The sequence below is a fragment of the Engraulis encrasicolus genome, chromosome 5 (genome assembly GCF_034702125.1).
Source record: "Engraulis encrasicolus isolate BLACKSEA-1 chromosome 5, IST_EnEncr_1.0, whole genome shotgun sequence".
Classification (NCBI taxonomy): Eukaryota; Metazoa; Chordata; class Actinopteri; order Clupeiformes; family Engraulidae; genus Engraulis; species Engraulis encrasicolus.
Window position 1 is genome coordinate 21,621,105 of NC_085861.1, and position 15,881 is coordinate 21,636,985.

General features: G+C 41.8%; 1 protein-coding gene across 1 annotated transcript; it reads right to left on the reverse strand.

Moving 5' to 3' along the window:
• Window positions 1–3,172: 3,172 nt before the first annotated feature.
• Window positions 3,173–10,236, reverse strand: zgc:174935 (uncharacterized protein LOC796019 homolog). Its single transcript, XM_063198060.1, has 5 exons — window positions 9,685–10,236; window positions 8,896–8,950; window positions 8,496–8,598; window positions 7,250–7,479; window positions 3,173–4,433 (listed from the first exon to the last, which is right to left on the reverse strand). Exons 1-4 carry the CDS (start codon window positions 9,979–9,981, stop codon window positions 7,305–7,307), a joined length of 630 nt encoding a protein of 209 aa, XP_063054130.1. The 5' UTR covers window positions 9,982–10,236; the 3' UTR covers window positions 3,173–4,433; window positions 7,250–7,304.
• Window positions 10,237–15,881: the final 5,645 nt, after the last annotated feature.

The window sequence follows — 15,881 nt, forward strand, 5'->3', positions numbered from 1 at the left end:
GAAAAAAACCAAGGCTTTTCTTCATGAAAATTGCGTCAAATCCAGAGAATTGTGTGCAGTGTTTCGGGAAAACTGCATTTTGGAACTGAAAGTGTTAGAGTGAGTGTAAAGAAGGAATTGGGTTTGACATGGGTTCATGGGTCTAGCAAATGGGTGAGATGTTTTCAGAATTGTGTGTCAAGTAGGCTACCAAAAAAATGTGTAGCCTATACAATCGAGAAAAGCTGTAATATTGACATCTTGACTTTGTTCTTGAAATGTCCTTGACATGGGTGAAATGCTTGAGTCGACATGCAGAATGTTCATTTAATTATCTTACACCATGTGTCCAATTATTTCTTTCACACATTGTTGGAATAGATGTTTCAGGATAAGAGAAAAGAAGCAATGAGTGATCTCAAATTTGAGGGTTTGCAAAACACATGGTTCTTCGTGCCTGAGGAAGATCCCACTTGTGGATCAAAACGTTGGCATTTGTATATGTCAATAATATACATGTCAAGTACAGTATAGTAAATGTCAAGTATAGCCTATTTCTTGGAGCTTATACCCAGTGTGCAGACCAGTCTCTCTCACTATCTACTCCAGTTGTCTGACAACTGGAGTATTGCTTTTGTGTGGATGTGTGCACGCCTAATTTTAAAAAGCGTTTTAATATAGCCATCCTCCTCTCATCTCAACGTTAATGGATAGGCAAGTTTACCTCACCTCGTTTTCCCAGAATGCACTATTTTTGGCAGAAAGTAGCCGCCTCTTCAAACAACCATGTATAATGACGTCAGCACTTCCACGAACGACGCACATATGCACATATAGTAACTGTCACACGCTTTTCACTTCAGACTCACTGCTGAAAATCACAATAATCAGGTAACCTCATGGTTTTATATAACAACCTTGTCGCGTTGACGTGAAAATAATAACAAAACAAAACAAAACAAAAAAAAGCAAACAAACAGAGACACAACGCTGTGGTGATGTGCTTAACTTTCCCAGAACTATAATGTCTGACTGTAAGCATCCACCTCTCTCTCTTCCTCACCCACCCCTATACAACCAAAACCCCCGCCTCCATACCCCCCCCCTTGAAAGCTCCCACCCCCACCACTGCCCTGTGCCCCATAGTTCCATTGCTGTGGGTGACCTTCTGGGTGTGTTGGGGCGGAAGAGGAGAGAGCGCCAGTAATCCAGGGCCTAATTGGCAGCCTGAGGGAGGGATGTCATCGGGCGGGACGGGACGGGATGGGACGGGAGGGGAGGGGAGGGGAGGGGAGGGGAGGGGACGGGAGGGGAGGGGAGGGGATGGGTAGAGAGAAGAGGGGGGAAATGGGCAGAGAGAGAAGGGGGGCGGGGGATTGGGAATGGGTCGGGATGGGCAAAGAAACAGGGAAGAGAGAATAAGGCTGACGACACATGTGAAAACACACACATGCACGCACGCACGCAGACAGGTAGACAGACAGACAAACAGACAGACAGACAGACAGACAGTGAAATAGCCCTTGACAAATATTACTATAAGATTCTAAGAAGTGTGTCATCACCTGTAGTTCGGTGGTAATTCGGCACATGGCTACTCCTGACCTCAAGACAATATTCTGGGTCTAATCTTATTACTTACTAATACTACTTACTCATACTACTTACTTAATAATACACTCCCAAAACATCATGCTGCCCTACACGTAAGCATGCAAAGATCCTCATGATAGAAATCACTCATTTTCCATGGACTAGAATTTTAAAATGTTCTCGTTTTACCTAGAACTGTTATTGGAATAATCTTTTCAGATGAGGATGTCACATCAGGACTACTGTTGAAGGATCTGGCATGCATAGATCACTCCTCAAAAGCCAGAGGATATCATTGATTAACTACGACAATAAACAAAAAGTAAAGTGATTAGCAAAAAAATGTTTTTTACACATATTAGCTAAATTAGTTTAAAACATTTATCGACATAAATAATGTTTTTACACATACAGTTAGGTAATTATGCATAGTAGGCTATATTTTGCACAATTCAACACTTAGAGAGTGGAACTAACTGCACTTGTGGGAGATTGAGCATCAAGCAGAGAGGCAAAGTGTTGAAACATTTTTTCCAAATATTAATAAGTCAGTGTAACAAAATTACGAGGCATACAGTAACTAAATCAACTGAAGAGTTCTAATGTGTATAAAAAAAAGTCATAATTAGCAGAACTCAAAGAAAACTAGTATACATGTTAAATTAGCACTCTTCAATTGAGTAGTTCAGATTTCCAGTGTAAATTCAAGTGAGAAGAATTAGGGTCAACTGTCTAGAGTGAGTTTTGACTCTATCTGGTGAATTAACACAGCAAGATTAAAATTAACACAGTTGTCCACAATTCATATATTATTCGAGTAATATTCGAGTATTACGGACACCATGTATTAATGTGGAGTTCATGGGCACCGTCTTTAAAAAAAAGGTTGAGGTTTTAGTTTCCCCCCCTCACACCCAATAGCTTTTGTCCACCACTGGCTTCCTGACTGGCCAGTTGTTTGGTTGCCTTGGCTACACACCAATGGTCACCGCGGCAACAGTTTGAGGATGATGAGGATTGACAGGCTGAAGGTCGAGGCCTATGATTTATCAATACGAGCAAATGTGTGAATATGCGGGAGATAGGGAGAGAGGGAGGGAGGAAGAGAGAGAGAGAGAGAGCGATAGAGCGAGAGAGAGAGAGAGAGAGAGAGAGAGAGCGATAGAGCGAGAGAGTAAAAACTTGTTCAGACCACTACAGTAACTCTCTCTAACTCTTGTCAGCAGCTTATAGTTTGTGAGTTGGTCTGGTGTGCAGCTGCCAGTGCTGGTGGTAAAACAGTGCCACTACTACTACTACTACTAATACTACTACTATTACTACTACTACTAATCAAGCAAATAACAAAACAAAAAAATACAACTGCTTAAAACAACATAACAAATGGCTCCATAAATATTATGTAGGCCACAGCTCAGGCTGTAATAGAGATAGATCATCATCGTCGCCATCGTCATCATTATCAGCATCATCGTAATCATCGTCATCGTCATCATCATCGTCATCATCAGAGCACTGGAGAATTATTAAGAGGACAGCATGAGCTATCTGCCGATCATGACTCACACACAAATATGCAGCAAAGCATGTAGCAAGACAGCACGCAAACAAACAATCAAGCCTTTAATCTTATTTCATTTTGTTAACTTCATTTAATGTCCTAATGAGTGGAGACATATTTCTCATAGTCCTCATCAGCATGCACTACATTGAGTCATCGCTTGACAACATCATAAATGCAGTTCACTGTAATTAAATCACAATCATTGACCCATTTTAACCTGCACCTGCAAAAAAACGCCTGCCCTTTTTTGGGAAAAGGTGCCCTCTGCCAATTCAACCCAAAATATCTCAGTCTCCGAAGCACATAAAAACATGAAATAGCTAAATTTAAAAGCTAGGACCCTCATTTTGCATTAGAATGTGTTCATTCAGCTCCAACATACCCACATTTTCAATAAAAAAAATCTCAAATCTCAAGAGCCTGAATGCAGTGTAGTCGCTCCAGGCACCAAAGGTCAAACAATGTATACGCAGCATCAGGCTAAAATGGGTTAAAAACACAATGCCTTCAATGAGTCAAGGTCATTCCAAATATTATATTATCTTTCAAGTGATGTTTGCATCATATACAGAGGTTGACAACCTGACTTCAGAGACAGTACAAACCATGCCACATTTTTGCTCCAGCCAATTAAATAAACCAGCTGATACTAATTATTACCACCCACCTTTAAGGTGCTGTTTCCATGTAGCAGGGTATTTCAATAGGTGGGTATTTTTTCTCCTGCTAAGGTGGAAATGCAACATGGGGATAAAAATAAAAACTCCATTGTAACAGATGCATTTTACCCCCCCCTAAATGAGATATTTTTAAAGCCTGCTTTTTGATATGTGGGTTTTAAAAATCTGCTTATGTGGAAACAGAAGGCCAAAACCAATGTAAACAGGAGACAAAAATATCCACATTTTAAAAAATATCCTGCTGGAAACAGCTCCTAAGCAGGACCTGTACACGGTCAGTCCAGTTTCTCCACCTCCGCTCTAATGCAACTAACTTGACATAAAACAATATAGTTGTTAAATACATAAGGCAACGAGTTTCGAATGTCGAGCTTTTCCACATAAAATGAACGTGATGCTTATGTACAGTGCATTGCTGGTGTGTGACTGGTGCGCTTGAATGTTAAGTCACACGCTGCTGCAGTCTGTATGTTCATGTTCGTCACTGACATCTGAATGTTAAGTCCCACACCCTGTATTTTGTACAATGTCCACAGGTGACATCTGAATGTCCCATGAAAGTAAGTCCTGTGTCCTGTAACATTCCCTGTATTCCCCCATCTCCCTCTGCTCAGCACCTGCAGGGACAGAAACATCACAGTCAGACACACACCGTCAAGAGTCAAGAGATCAGAGACTTCTAAGAATGCAAAAGAACAAAGTTTACTGCACACCTGTTAGATTCAAGATTAGAGTCTTAATTGTTCCTTAAAGGGACACTGTGCAGGAAATGGTCAAAAAAGGTACTGCAACTATACTGCTTATTGAAATTGGGCTGCCTATTTCCAAATTTGATCTTTACATGAAAGTTTACTGTGTTAAACAAATATTTTCTAGTATGGTCCAAGTTCAGTCATTTTTGCAGCTAAAAATGGCTATTTTTGGTAATTCAAAATGGCAGACCGTGGAGAAGATCCCCCTTTTTATGTATGAAAAGTGTAATTTTTCCAGTCATAATGAATACTTAGAATTTGATGGTGGTGGTAAGTATTCATGAAAAAGGTAACATTAGTGAATGGGCAGCATGAATTCTGGAAATAAACAACTAAAAATCTCACACAGTGTCCCTTTAAGAATTCAAAAGAAGAAAGTTTCTTAGACTTTTTTCATTTATTCAGAGCGAGCAACCCGTTTCATCTCTATGTGTCATCAGGTTAATTAGCAGCTATCAACATGCTGAGCTCTGATTTGTCTGTCATAGGCCTCGTTTACAAGAGATATTTAATTCAGAACTAACTCAATTTAATTCTGAGTAAAATGTGTGTGTAATGTTTGTGTGGTTTTTTTGTATTTATATACGCTACTGGACGCTTTAATTTCCCTCTGGATTAATATATAATACTCTACTCCACTCTACGTTACTCTAGACATACCATACATACGACACAAGCAACACTGTTAACTAGACATATGATGGCATACATGCACTGCACACATGTACATTCAGTATCTGCAGTCCAATACACACACTGCCATACATGGAATACCATACAACCATTTTCGCACATGCATACATGCAATACCCAATAAACAGCCATGCAAACACATGCATATGTATGCATGAAATATAACACAAAAACACAGTCAAATAAGCACACACACACACACACAATAAGCACATGTGATATCACACAAAGACTGTCATACAACACATGCACATACAGTATGTAATACCATATACACATACTGCACATGCAGATACTGCACATGCACATATACTACATGCTCTCGCACACACTCTCATTACCTTATGCCGATGGGGCAGTGTTCACATCAAACCTTGCAAGTAAGTCAGTGGGCTATATTTAGTTTACAGCTTACATTGACCAAAGTGCTCTGCATGCAGGGAGGGTTGCAAAAGGTGCAATAAAATATGCAAACCAAGAAGTCAATACAAAGCCACCCATAGATAGGAAACCATAAAAAGCAGCCAAGACAAACAGAGATCAAGACAAACAGAGATGGTCAAGAAACAAAGATGCCGGAACCTGCTGCACACACAGATGGACAAACAAACATCAACGCCGGTGGTCTGCAAAATCAGATGCTGGCCAGAGAAAACAACGCCATACAAGGGAGGGAGAGTCTGATGCATCCTGAGATAACACAAAGACTAAGGCAGGACTAGACTGGCCATCTGGCATAGCGGGCATTTCCCGATGGGTCCTGCACCCTTGTGCACCCCGCACCCTTTAAAAAATATATATATACATATATATGTTTATATTTCTGAAAATAGGTGCCCACGAGGGTTCGGGGCCCACCGCTGAGTCAGTTCTGCACCGCTAATTATGAGGGGCCCCGTTTAGCCAAAAGTGCCCGGTCCCTATTTCTACCCCAGGCCAGCCCTGGACTAAGGTCTCAATAAGAGACTCTGAATTTCAGAGCTTTCAAAAGTAAAAGTAAAAAAAAGAAACACTGTTCCGTAAAATAGTATCTAAATAACCAGTAGACCTGTGCACTTGTCTTATACGATCAGCTGACTCTGCTCTGGTTGGATCCAATTTGTGGTGGGTTCTTGGCCTTTTAGTGTTTTCCAGTAACAACAGAGTCTATCTAAATCATCAGCTACAATGGAGTAATAGCTACGTCTATGTATCATATACTAGTGTTGTACTGACACTAATTCAGTTCCCAGGTATGGAAGCCAAGGAAGCTGTTTGATAGAACATTTGACTATGTTACACCCAGTCTTTCTGCCTTCTTTTTGTGGAGTTAGAAACTGGAATGTCAACATGTCACTCTGTCCGCAATTCAATTTGCAGTCACTAGGGTCATCTAGGTTTATAGGCTAGCAATGGTGAAGAATCTTTTTTTTAAATCCTGGTTCCGGTTTGTGATCCGGATCACTTCCAGAATTTAATCACTTTTCCAGTCATTTCCAACAACTCCACAAGTTTTTGAGTTATCCTGCTGACAGACAGACAAACAAACAGACAGACAGACAGACAGACAGACAGACAGACAGACAGACAGACAGACAGACAGACAGACAGACAGACAGACAGACAGACAGACAGACAGACAGACAAACAGACCGAAAACATAATCTCCTTGGGGAGGTAATAAAAAACACCAATGCTGGTGAGCACTATGGGCAATGTGGGCAATGCCTGTGTGTGTGTGTGTGTGTGTGTGTGTGTGTGTGTGTGTGTGTGTGTGTGTGTGTGTGTGTGTGTGTGTGTGTGTGTGTGTGTGTGTGTGTGTGTGTGTGTGTGTGTGTGTGCGCGTGCGTGTTTGAGAGAGAGAGTATCTGTGTGTGTGTGTGTGTGTGTGTGTGTGTGTGTGTGTGTGTGTGCGTGTGCGTGTGCGTGTGTGTGTGTGTGTGTGCCTACGTGGGTGTGTTTGCATTTGTGTGTGTGTGTGTGCGTGTGTATACAGCACTGACACCCACCTGTCTCTCTACATCCGTAAGTGCCCCCCCCCACCACCCATCCCCCCATAATGGTTCATCTGGCCTTGGCTGGCTCTGCGGGGGGCTTGGGGGGCTCTTCAGGGAGCTTGGGGGGCTCTTCCGCCTGGCCCTCCTCTTTCTTAGGCTCTTCTTTCTTCTCCTCCACTTTCTTTTCCTCCTCTTTCTTCGGCTCTTCCTTCTTAGGTTCAGCTGCCTCCCCACAGAGTTTCCTGCAAAGGCACACAGGGTCCCCAGAGCATCAGTGCAACGTGGCAACGCAACACACACACACACATAAACACACACACACACACACACACACACACACACACACACACACACACACACACACACACACACACACACACACACACACACACACACACACACACACACACACACACACAGAACCTCTGGATCTGGATCTGGATCTGGAACTGTTCCTCTAACACCCGCAGATAAGAATCCCACCCTTCCACTCCCTACCACACTGCATAGTAAATACCCTTGAGCAAGGCACCTCACCCCACACTGCTCCAGGGACTTTAACCAATACCCTGTAAAGAACTCTAAGTCTCGCTGGATAAAAGCGCAAGCCAAGTGTAATGGAAATGTAATGTAATCAGGGTTGTCGTTCAGGGGGTAATGTGTGACTGAGTTACCAGTATATAGGGGCGCCACACATAATCCAATTTATGTAGATATGGTTGGGGGGACCATTGAAGCCGATTGTACATAGGGCCCACAATGTGCTGGTACGCCCCTGAATGTACTGTAATGTAACTACACTATTAGGCCACAAGTCTGGCAGGAGAGACCGGGGACAACTATTACCGGGACCGAGACTGGGGACAATACTCTTCTTTCCAATTAAGCTTACCTTATTAATGAAAACCATGTCAGCTAAAAGTTACCATCACTGATTAAACTGTATGTTTGAAATGAATATCACACTCGGTGAGAATAGTATAACAGAAATAGGGCTAAAGCCAAACATCGATTTTTTTTTTACAAAAGGTTTTTTTTTCAGTTAAATCCTGAACAATTGATGAAATATTACTCATGTTGTCTGCCTGATGGGGCATCCAACAGGGCATGTACAATGTGTGTATCTAGTTTGTAAAAGAGAAGAAATAGTAGATTGTGCAACCATGTCCCTAGTCTCCCTTACATTTTTTTACCACACCAACAAGAAGAACAGGACGAGACGCCATCAATTCTTCAACCATTATAAAGATTGACTTACTTTGCCTCTTCAGAGTCCTTCAAGATGTAGTCGCACACTTTGCTCTTCTGGGCAAGGTCTTTTTGTAAAGACTCTATTTCTCTGGTCCAGGCCTCTTTTTCATCTGATATTGAAAAGAATAAAATGCATTATACCTTACATCAATATCATTATATCTTTATATCTTAATAGCTTACATTATATCGTTATATCATACATACTCATTATATCTTACATTCAGTCTGTGCCTGAGTCCAGTTTCATGTGTTCTACTCTGTAATGTTGCTAAAATGTAGCAAACAGCGCCCTCTTGTGTTCTTATCTGTGTAATGTATGGTGCTTGATTCTGCTACCACTAAAGGCACATTAATCTCGTTATAATTAAATGATGTGTAGTCTGCGTGTCATGACTTCAACTTACTGTTCAGAGTGTTCTGATCAGCCTCTAGGTTGGCAAGTTCATCAGCTGTTCTTTTCTGTCGAAGAAAACACACACACACACACACACACACACACACACACACACACACACACACACACACACACACACACACACACACACACACACACACACACACACACACAGAGTGAACCAGCGGCAGAGTACACACACACACACACACACACACACACACACACACACACACACACACACACACACACACACACACACACACACACACACACACACACACAGAGTGAACCAGCGGCAGAGTAACAGAAATACAACCACAACAGTGAATTGCAAGAGCAACCCAATCATGCTGCATTTTGCTTCTTTGGAGAATAATATAGGCAATATTTATCCCTGCATATCAGCAGACCTTCTGTAGGCCTATGCCAGTTCACCTTGTAGGCCTATATTAAAAAAAATCCAGGGAATCAAGACAGAGATTGAACATGTGTAGCATATCGTAGCCTCTAGCCCACAGTAGGTACAGTACAGTACAGTGTGTCAGAAATTCCTGAGAATTATCCTCTACAGGTGATGGGAAATAAGTGGACCCCTGCTTCTTTCAATATGTTAAAGCAATCAACAGGCTATCGCCTAATCCCAAATTCAACAACGAACACCTTTCGTCTTTCTTTGTGTAGCTCCCAAGTAGCATCATGAAGTTATTACAAGGATTGTATTTTCTGTTACTGCTTTTTATAAATCGCTTTACGCACCAAACGTGCGTAACGCTCGCTCGGGCGAACCTGTTCTTACCGTCTCCCCTTGACACTCTTCGGCGTCGTGCCTCGCGGCCGCAGCTTGGTTTTGTTTGTTCTGAATGGCCGTTTTCACCTCTTCAATCATTTTTTTCTTCGACTCCAGGTTACTTTTGTCTTTGGACAAGTTATCCACGACCTCAGTCAATACATCTTTGGTCACTTTGTTTTTGATCTCTTCGAAGTTGGCTTCCTTTGCCAGCGAGACCTCTTGGATTTTTTTCTTGTGGATTAAGATGGTCAGGCTTACGGTGCCGGCCAACATCACCACAATGAAAAAAATGCCGCACCTCATGATATTGGAACTAGGGAGAAACGACCAGAATGTTCACTTCACCTGTGTGGCAATGCGAAACTGGAAAAGGCAGCGGCTCCTCTCTTTCATACGCAGCTGCTTTCTTCATGCGGGAAAACCTCAACCGCCTGACACACTATATCCGAAATTTTGCGAGTTTGTTTACGTAGATAATGCCTTTCAGACGCAGCGATTTAGAGAGGACAGCTTATCCCGTCTCATTGCCTGTAATGAGGTATCCTAACCTGTCGCGCCTCCACTGCCGTCATGCGTCGTGGAACCGGATAAAGAGGCGTCACCTTCACTGAAGAAATCCACCTGTTGCCACCCCTCGGCCATCACTTGTTCTGTAGGCTCATGAAAGTGGTTAAAAAGCGTGTGCCAAATGCAATGTAATGTATATATATATATATATATATATATATATATATATATATATATATATATTAGCTATCAGATAGGCCTGGACGAGTTTGAAAGTACAACCAAAGATTCTCTGTTCTATTAAGAACGTCTCTGGTACAACCCCTATCCAAGTCATTTATTACACACTAGATTCATAGTAATAACTGTTAATTCAACACCTCGATATTCTATTTAACACATTATTCTAGAGTGTATTTGATCCCATAACACTGTGTGAGTGTTGTATCAACACTGTATTTTACTGTGTATAAACCCAAAGGCGCGGTTGGACAGCACTCCCAACAGCATGAAAGGCTGTTGTGTGTTGGGTATCTTTATTCTGACCTGTGCGAAGACACATGCCTGCTTTTTAATCGCAATGGTTCACTTCTTCCCTGACTTTTCTGAGTATAAAGTATCCGGTATTATTATTGTAGATCGAAAGTATTGACTTATTCATAACAGTGATGGCAGTGAGGGTTTTTTTTGTTTGTTCTTGTGGGTTACGTTGCATGCGAACACGGATGGTGGCAGCTTCAGGGCATAAGAGAAGATTTTGAATGCCAAGCACAGGTCAGTCCTGTTTAGCAGCATGCTGATGTTGCACAGCTTCAAAGGGAAACCAGTTGGACAACATTTAGTAAAATTTGACTGTTGGAGTCAATTTTTTATGAAGACTAGTTTCCTTGTTTGTTTGTTTGTTTGTTTGTTTGTTTGTTTGTTTGTTTAGCACATACACTAACATCACTCTTTTGTTACTTCATTGATTGCTTTAACTTTTGACACATCATTGTTCTTTCCCCCTGCTGTCTATGTATTTATTGACACCTTGAACGTATTAGGTCTATTTGATTAAAATGATTAAATATGAAATGCTGAATATGACATATGAATAGCCCATGACAAATTGCAATAATAGCTCTCTGCCTCTCTGTCTCTGTCTCTGTATCTGACTCTGTCTGTGGCTCTGTCTGTGGCTCTGTCTGTGGCTCTGTCTGTGGCTCTGTCTCTCTCTCTCTCTCTCTCTCTCTCTCTCTCTCTCTCTCTCTCTCTCTCTCTCTCTCTCTCTCTCTCTCTCTCTCTCTCTCTCTCTCTCTCTCTCTCTCTCTCTCTCTCTCTCTATGTGTTTGAGGTTTGACAGAGGGAGTGTTTATGCATGTAAATAAATGACTTGTTGAAATGAGGAAGTACGTACAGGTAGGCTTGGCATTACTGTACTGCACTGCACCTGTCCAGCAGGTGTGTCAGGGTAGGGTAGGTGGGGAGGAAACAGGCAGAGCAGGCAATCAGTTTGCACAGAGGCAGAGGGAGGGGGCAGAGCTTCTGAACCATGCGACACCAGGGGAAGAAGACTTTTCTCTAGTGACAGATTAGAAAGAAAGGAGAGAGAGAGAGACACACAGAACGACCTTTGGCAACTCAGCCTTGCTGCTAAATCACGTGTGGAATTTAACATCGCAGGGTCTCTTATTAGTGTGTCTCCCTTTTATCAAGCCCTTCCTTCCTTCCCTCTCTCCCTCCCTCCGTCTCACACTGAAGTCTAGTTTTTTTTTCTCTCTTCTCTGTTGTTTTCCTGTTTTTTGCCCCTCGCTGAAAATGAAAAGTTTTATGGTGTTGAGTTTCTTGTCGCTGGCTCTGCTGATCTTCATGGCGTACCAGGCTGCCGTTCAGGAGTTCTCCATCCGCTCCAACACGGCCCGCATCAAGCTCCTCCGGGACCAGGAGAAGGCCAAGGAGAGCGAGATCGTGAGCGTCAAGTTCAAGATGCAGGTGGTCCAGACGGAGATCAACGACCTCAAGAAGAGCGAAGGGGGCCTCAAGAAGCAGATGGAGCAAATGGAGAAGGACAAGGCCAGTGCCCTGAAGAGCATAGAGACCTGCAAAGCACAGAAGGTAAGCTACAGCAGTGGCTTTCAAAGTAGGGGTCGGGGACCCCTGGGGGGGCGTGAGAGGGTGGAATATACCAGTATTTGGTGGGGCCTTGTTGTGGTTGAGTTTGGGAACCCCGGGGCTAGAGTATAGCAAGTAGTCAGTGCAACTATTAACGTGTTAAGTGCAACACCAGTTATTCCATTGTACCAATGAAGTGGATAGACCAGTGGTTCCTAACCTTTTATGCCACGGGACCCCATTTTGACATCCCAAATTTCTGGGGACCCCATACATTTTCTCACGACCAAAAAAGCACAACTAAATTAACTTGTATGCTATTAAAATATTTATTATGAAAATCTAGGGTTGTATGCTGTGTTTCAATCAGAATAGCACAGAAGGTAGGCTACAGTATACATGGGTTTTTTGTTTTTGTTTATGAACACAGTGTTGTGAGGAGAGGCAAGACACTGGCAGCCAACCTCGTGAGCTATTTTTTTGATTGACAGCGGTTTCCAACAATCAGAGGTTGAGTCGTGCGCAGCCAGGGTCGCACAGCCCGGGGAAAACAACATTTGAGAACCCATGTACAGCAACTCAGTGCAACAATTAACTTGTTACGTACAACACCAGTTATTCCATTGTACATAATGAGGTGGATAGACTCTGTTGTTATGGAAAAAAACTAAAAACCTAAAAAGAAAACCCACAAATTTGATCCAACCAGCGTACAATCAGGTGCGTTGGCAGTAACTGTAGACCAGTTGCTCAGTGAAGTTATTACTGATGGAAGGAAACTGGCAGTTTTTATGAAGTCTACTTTCTCTTTTTGACACCTCTGCAAGTTGTTGTTGTGCTGTGTGCTTGTTTCCATTGCAGCTTGATGGAATGCACACATTTACAAATGTATCATGGAGCCAGCCTACCTGATGCCACACCTCTTATCTATAGACAGGAAAAGCAACAAGAAAGCATGTCTCCATGGTTAACTTGTACTGTGTACATAGTGTGCTGAACATTTCTGTCTCAGAGAAAAAACTATTTCAATAGACCGGTGCAATGGAATAGAACAGGGTCTAAAACTGTCCAATTAGAAGTTCATTTGGGCCACATTTTGAAACCAAGAACTTGTAATCGGGCCGCACATTTTCAGCCTTCACTAACATGTCTGCAAACGACTGCAAACACGTTTTAGACCAACTTTATACTTAACAAGATTCACAAGAAAACAAAACCATATGCTGTACTTCAGTTGTAGTATCAGTATATAGTGTTACAGCTGGGGCCACGTCTGGGCCGCATGTGGCCCTCGGGCCACCATTTGAATAGGCCTGGTCTAGAATGTCATCTTGACCCAGTTTCACGGCCATGATGACTGTGGAGATGGCACTTCAATGTTTATGTGACGTATCTGTGAAGAGTCTCATTTATCAAGGTCAAGCTTGGGTTGTGTTTGGTTTATAAGAGCTTAAAGATAATATTTAATCTCAAAGTTAGAACCAAATAAGCCATTTGGATGATATAACAATAATTATTACAAATTGATATAACAAATTGTGAAACAGTGGTGAATTCTTGTTAAAAAAAATGTCTAGTCAGTGTTGTACCTCTTATACATTCAGCTTATGTGCATGCATAGGTGTGCAAATACGCTTAAAAGAGTTGTGTATGTGTGGGGCCCACACCTAGGAGCATTATAAACTACCCGTCTTGTGATAAGCTGATTGTGGGGTGGCTGGATCTGTGGAATAATTTTTTCCCCCAGTTTTTTCAGTTTTGTTCAAAATCAAACTCAATAGGTACAGTAGAATAACTTGTGTGACAACTGTGTAATATCATGTACTGATGTCGTGCATGAATTCATGTCGACTTTTACTTTTGACACTGAACACTGTAAAACAGTAAACAGCTATTCAATGATATTCCTTCCCTTGTATCTTTCTTCTGAGCTACAGGTGTATCACCAAATAATCAGTAAGCGGTCTTTGCTAGTTTCTTAAAAATAAGAATATCTTTTTTTTTCTTTCTTACAGACGGAAAAAGATAACAAGAGGGCAGAGATCACTGACATTTTGGCAAAACTGAAAGGTAAACTTTTTAACTCTGCAATGCTGTGTGTGTTGTGTTATTTGGGCACATCCGGGGCCAAATGTCTCCAGTAAGATGGAAAATCCCTGAAAGGCATGGCCATTTGTGACGCCAGTTCTCACTAACCTTATTGTATTTTTCTAGTTTAATTTGTTGTTAACTAGACACACACAAACACACACACAAACACACACACACACACACACACACACACACACACACACACACACACACACACACACACACACACACACACACACACACACACACACACACACACACACACAATCATAATATACATTACATCACTAAAAGTGCACAAAAAGGTTAGAAGTGTGCGCGTGTATGTGCATGCATGCATCTGTGTGCACATGGTGTGTCTGAGAGAGAGAGAGAGAGAGAGAGAGAGAGAGAGAGAGAGAGAGAGAGAGAGAGAGAGAGAGAGAGAGAGAGAGAGAGAGTTTGTGGTTAAAACAATACAGATAGAGAAGTCACTACCACTGACAACATTATGGCTCAAGTGTGCTGCCCTATCAGCAAAAACAACACCCACTCCTAAAGCCCTGATGAAGGCCACTGCAGGCCCAGGTTCAAGCATGTTGCCAATTTTCACCAGTTCTACCATGAACTAGCTCAGTTTCATAAAAGTTTTTTTTACGTTTTTTCTCGATTGCTTCCACACAATTTCTGGTACTTCACACACAATTCTAGAAACATTTCACCCATTTCCCAACTCCCCTAACCAATGTCACTGAACAGTAAGCACTCACGTTTCGGTTTTAAAACACACTCTTTTCAAAACACTGCACACAATTCTCTGGATAAGACACAATTTTCATGGAAAAAATCCTGGTTTTCGGATGGAATACTGTCATTCAAAATAGTAAAATCAACTGTCATACTATGTTCACTTCCTCATCACATTGGCAATTGAGTGGATGCAGTGAGAACACACATTTGTTTAGTTTTTGATCTCCAAAATATGTAATACAAGAGATCACTTATGTGGTTATTCAATATTTTACAATAAATTAGTGCAACTCTTTTCAATGTCAGAAAAATATGTTAAATGTATTTTTTGCCACACATCTATGTACTCTGAGTCTAAAAACAATATTTCAGTATTTTACGTGTAAAACAGAAAGATACCCTCTTTAGTAAGTGGAACACTGAAGAAAATAAGTTTCTACGGTGTGTCAAGCTGAGTATAGAGTTTTACCATATGACCATTAGCATTCAATGGTTCATATGCTCCCTCTTTTAACTTGTCTTAAAGCAAGTCAACGGCTTACATGAAAAATAAGACACTTTACCACCTTTATAAACCCTGGCCAACAATTTCAACTGTATTAATCCCCAAAATAGTGGCATACTCCTTTAATCCAGCCCTGGTCACTGTGTATTGTAGTAAGTTGTGTGATATGAAACATCAGCACCCTCTTTCTTTGTCCTTCCTCGTGTAGAGGCCCAGGAGGCTGAGAAGGTGAAGGCCCAGGAAGACATTCAGAAGCTAAAACAGCAGCTGCTGGACAGAG

Excerpts from the sequence above, each read along its gene's own strand:
- zgc:174935 (XM_063198060.1), bottom strand. The coding sequence starts at position 9,981 with ATGAGGTGCGGCATTTTTTTCATTGTGGTGATGTTGGCCGGCACCGTA. Across the intron at positions 8,951-9,684 it reads AAGAGTGTCAAGGGGAGACG|AAAAGAACAGCTGATGAACT; the intron begins GTAAGAACAGGT and ends TTTCTTCGACAG. Across the intron at positions 7,480-8,495 it reads AAGGACTCTGAAGAGGCAAA|GAAACTCTGTGGGGAGGCAG; the intron begins GTAAGTCAATCT and ends GTGCCTTTGCAG.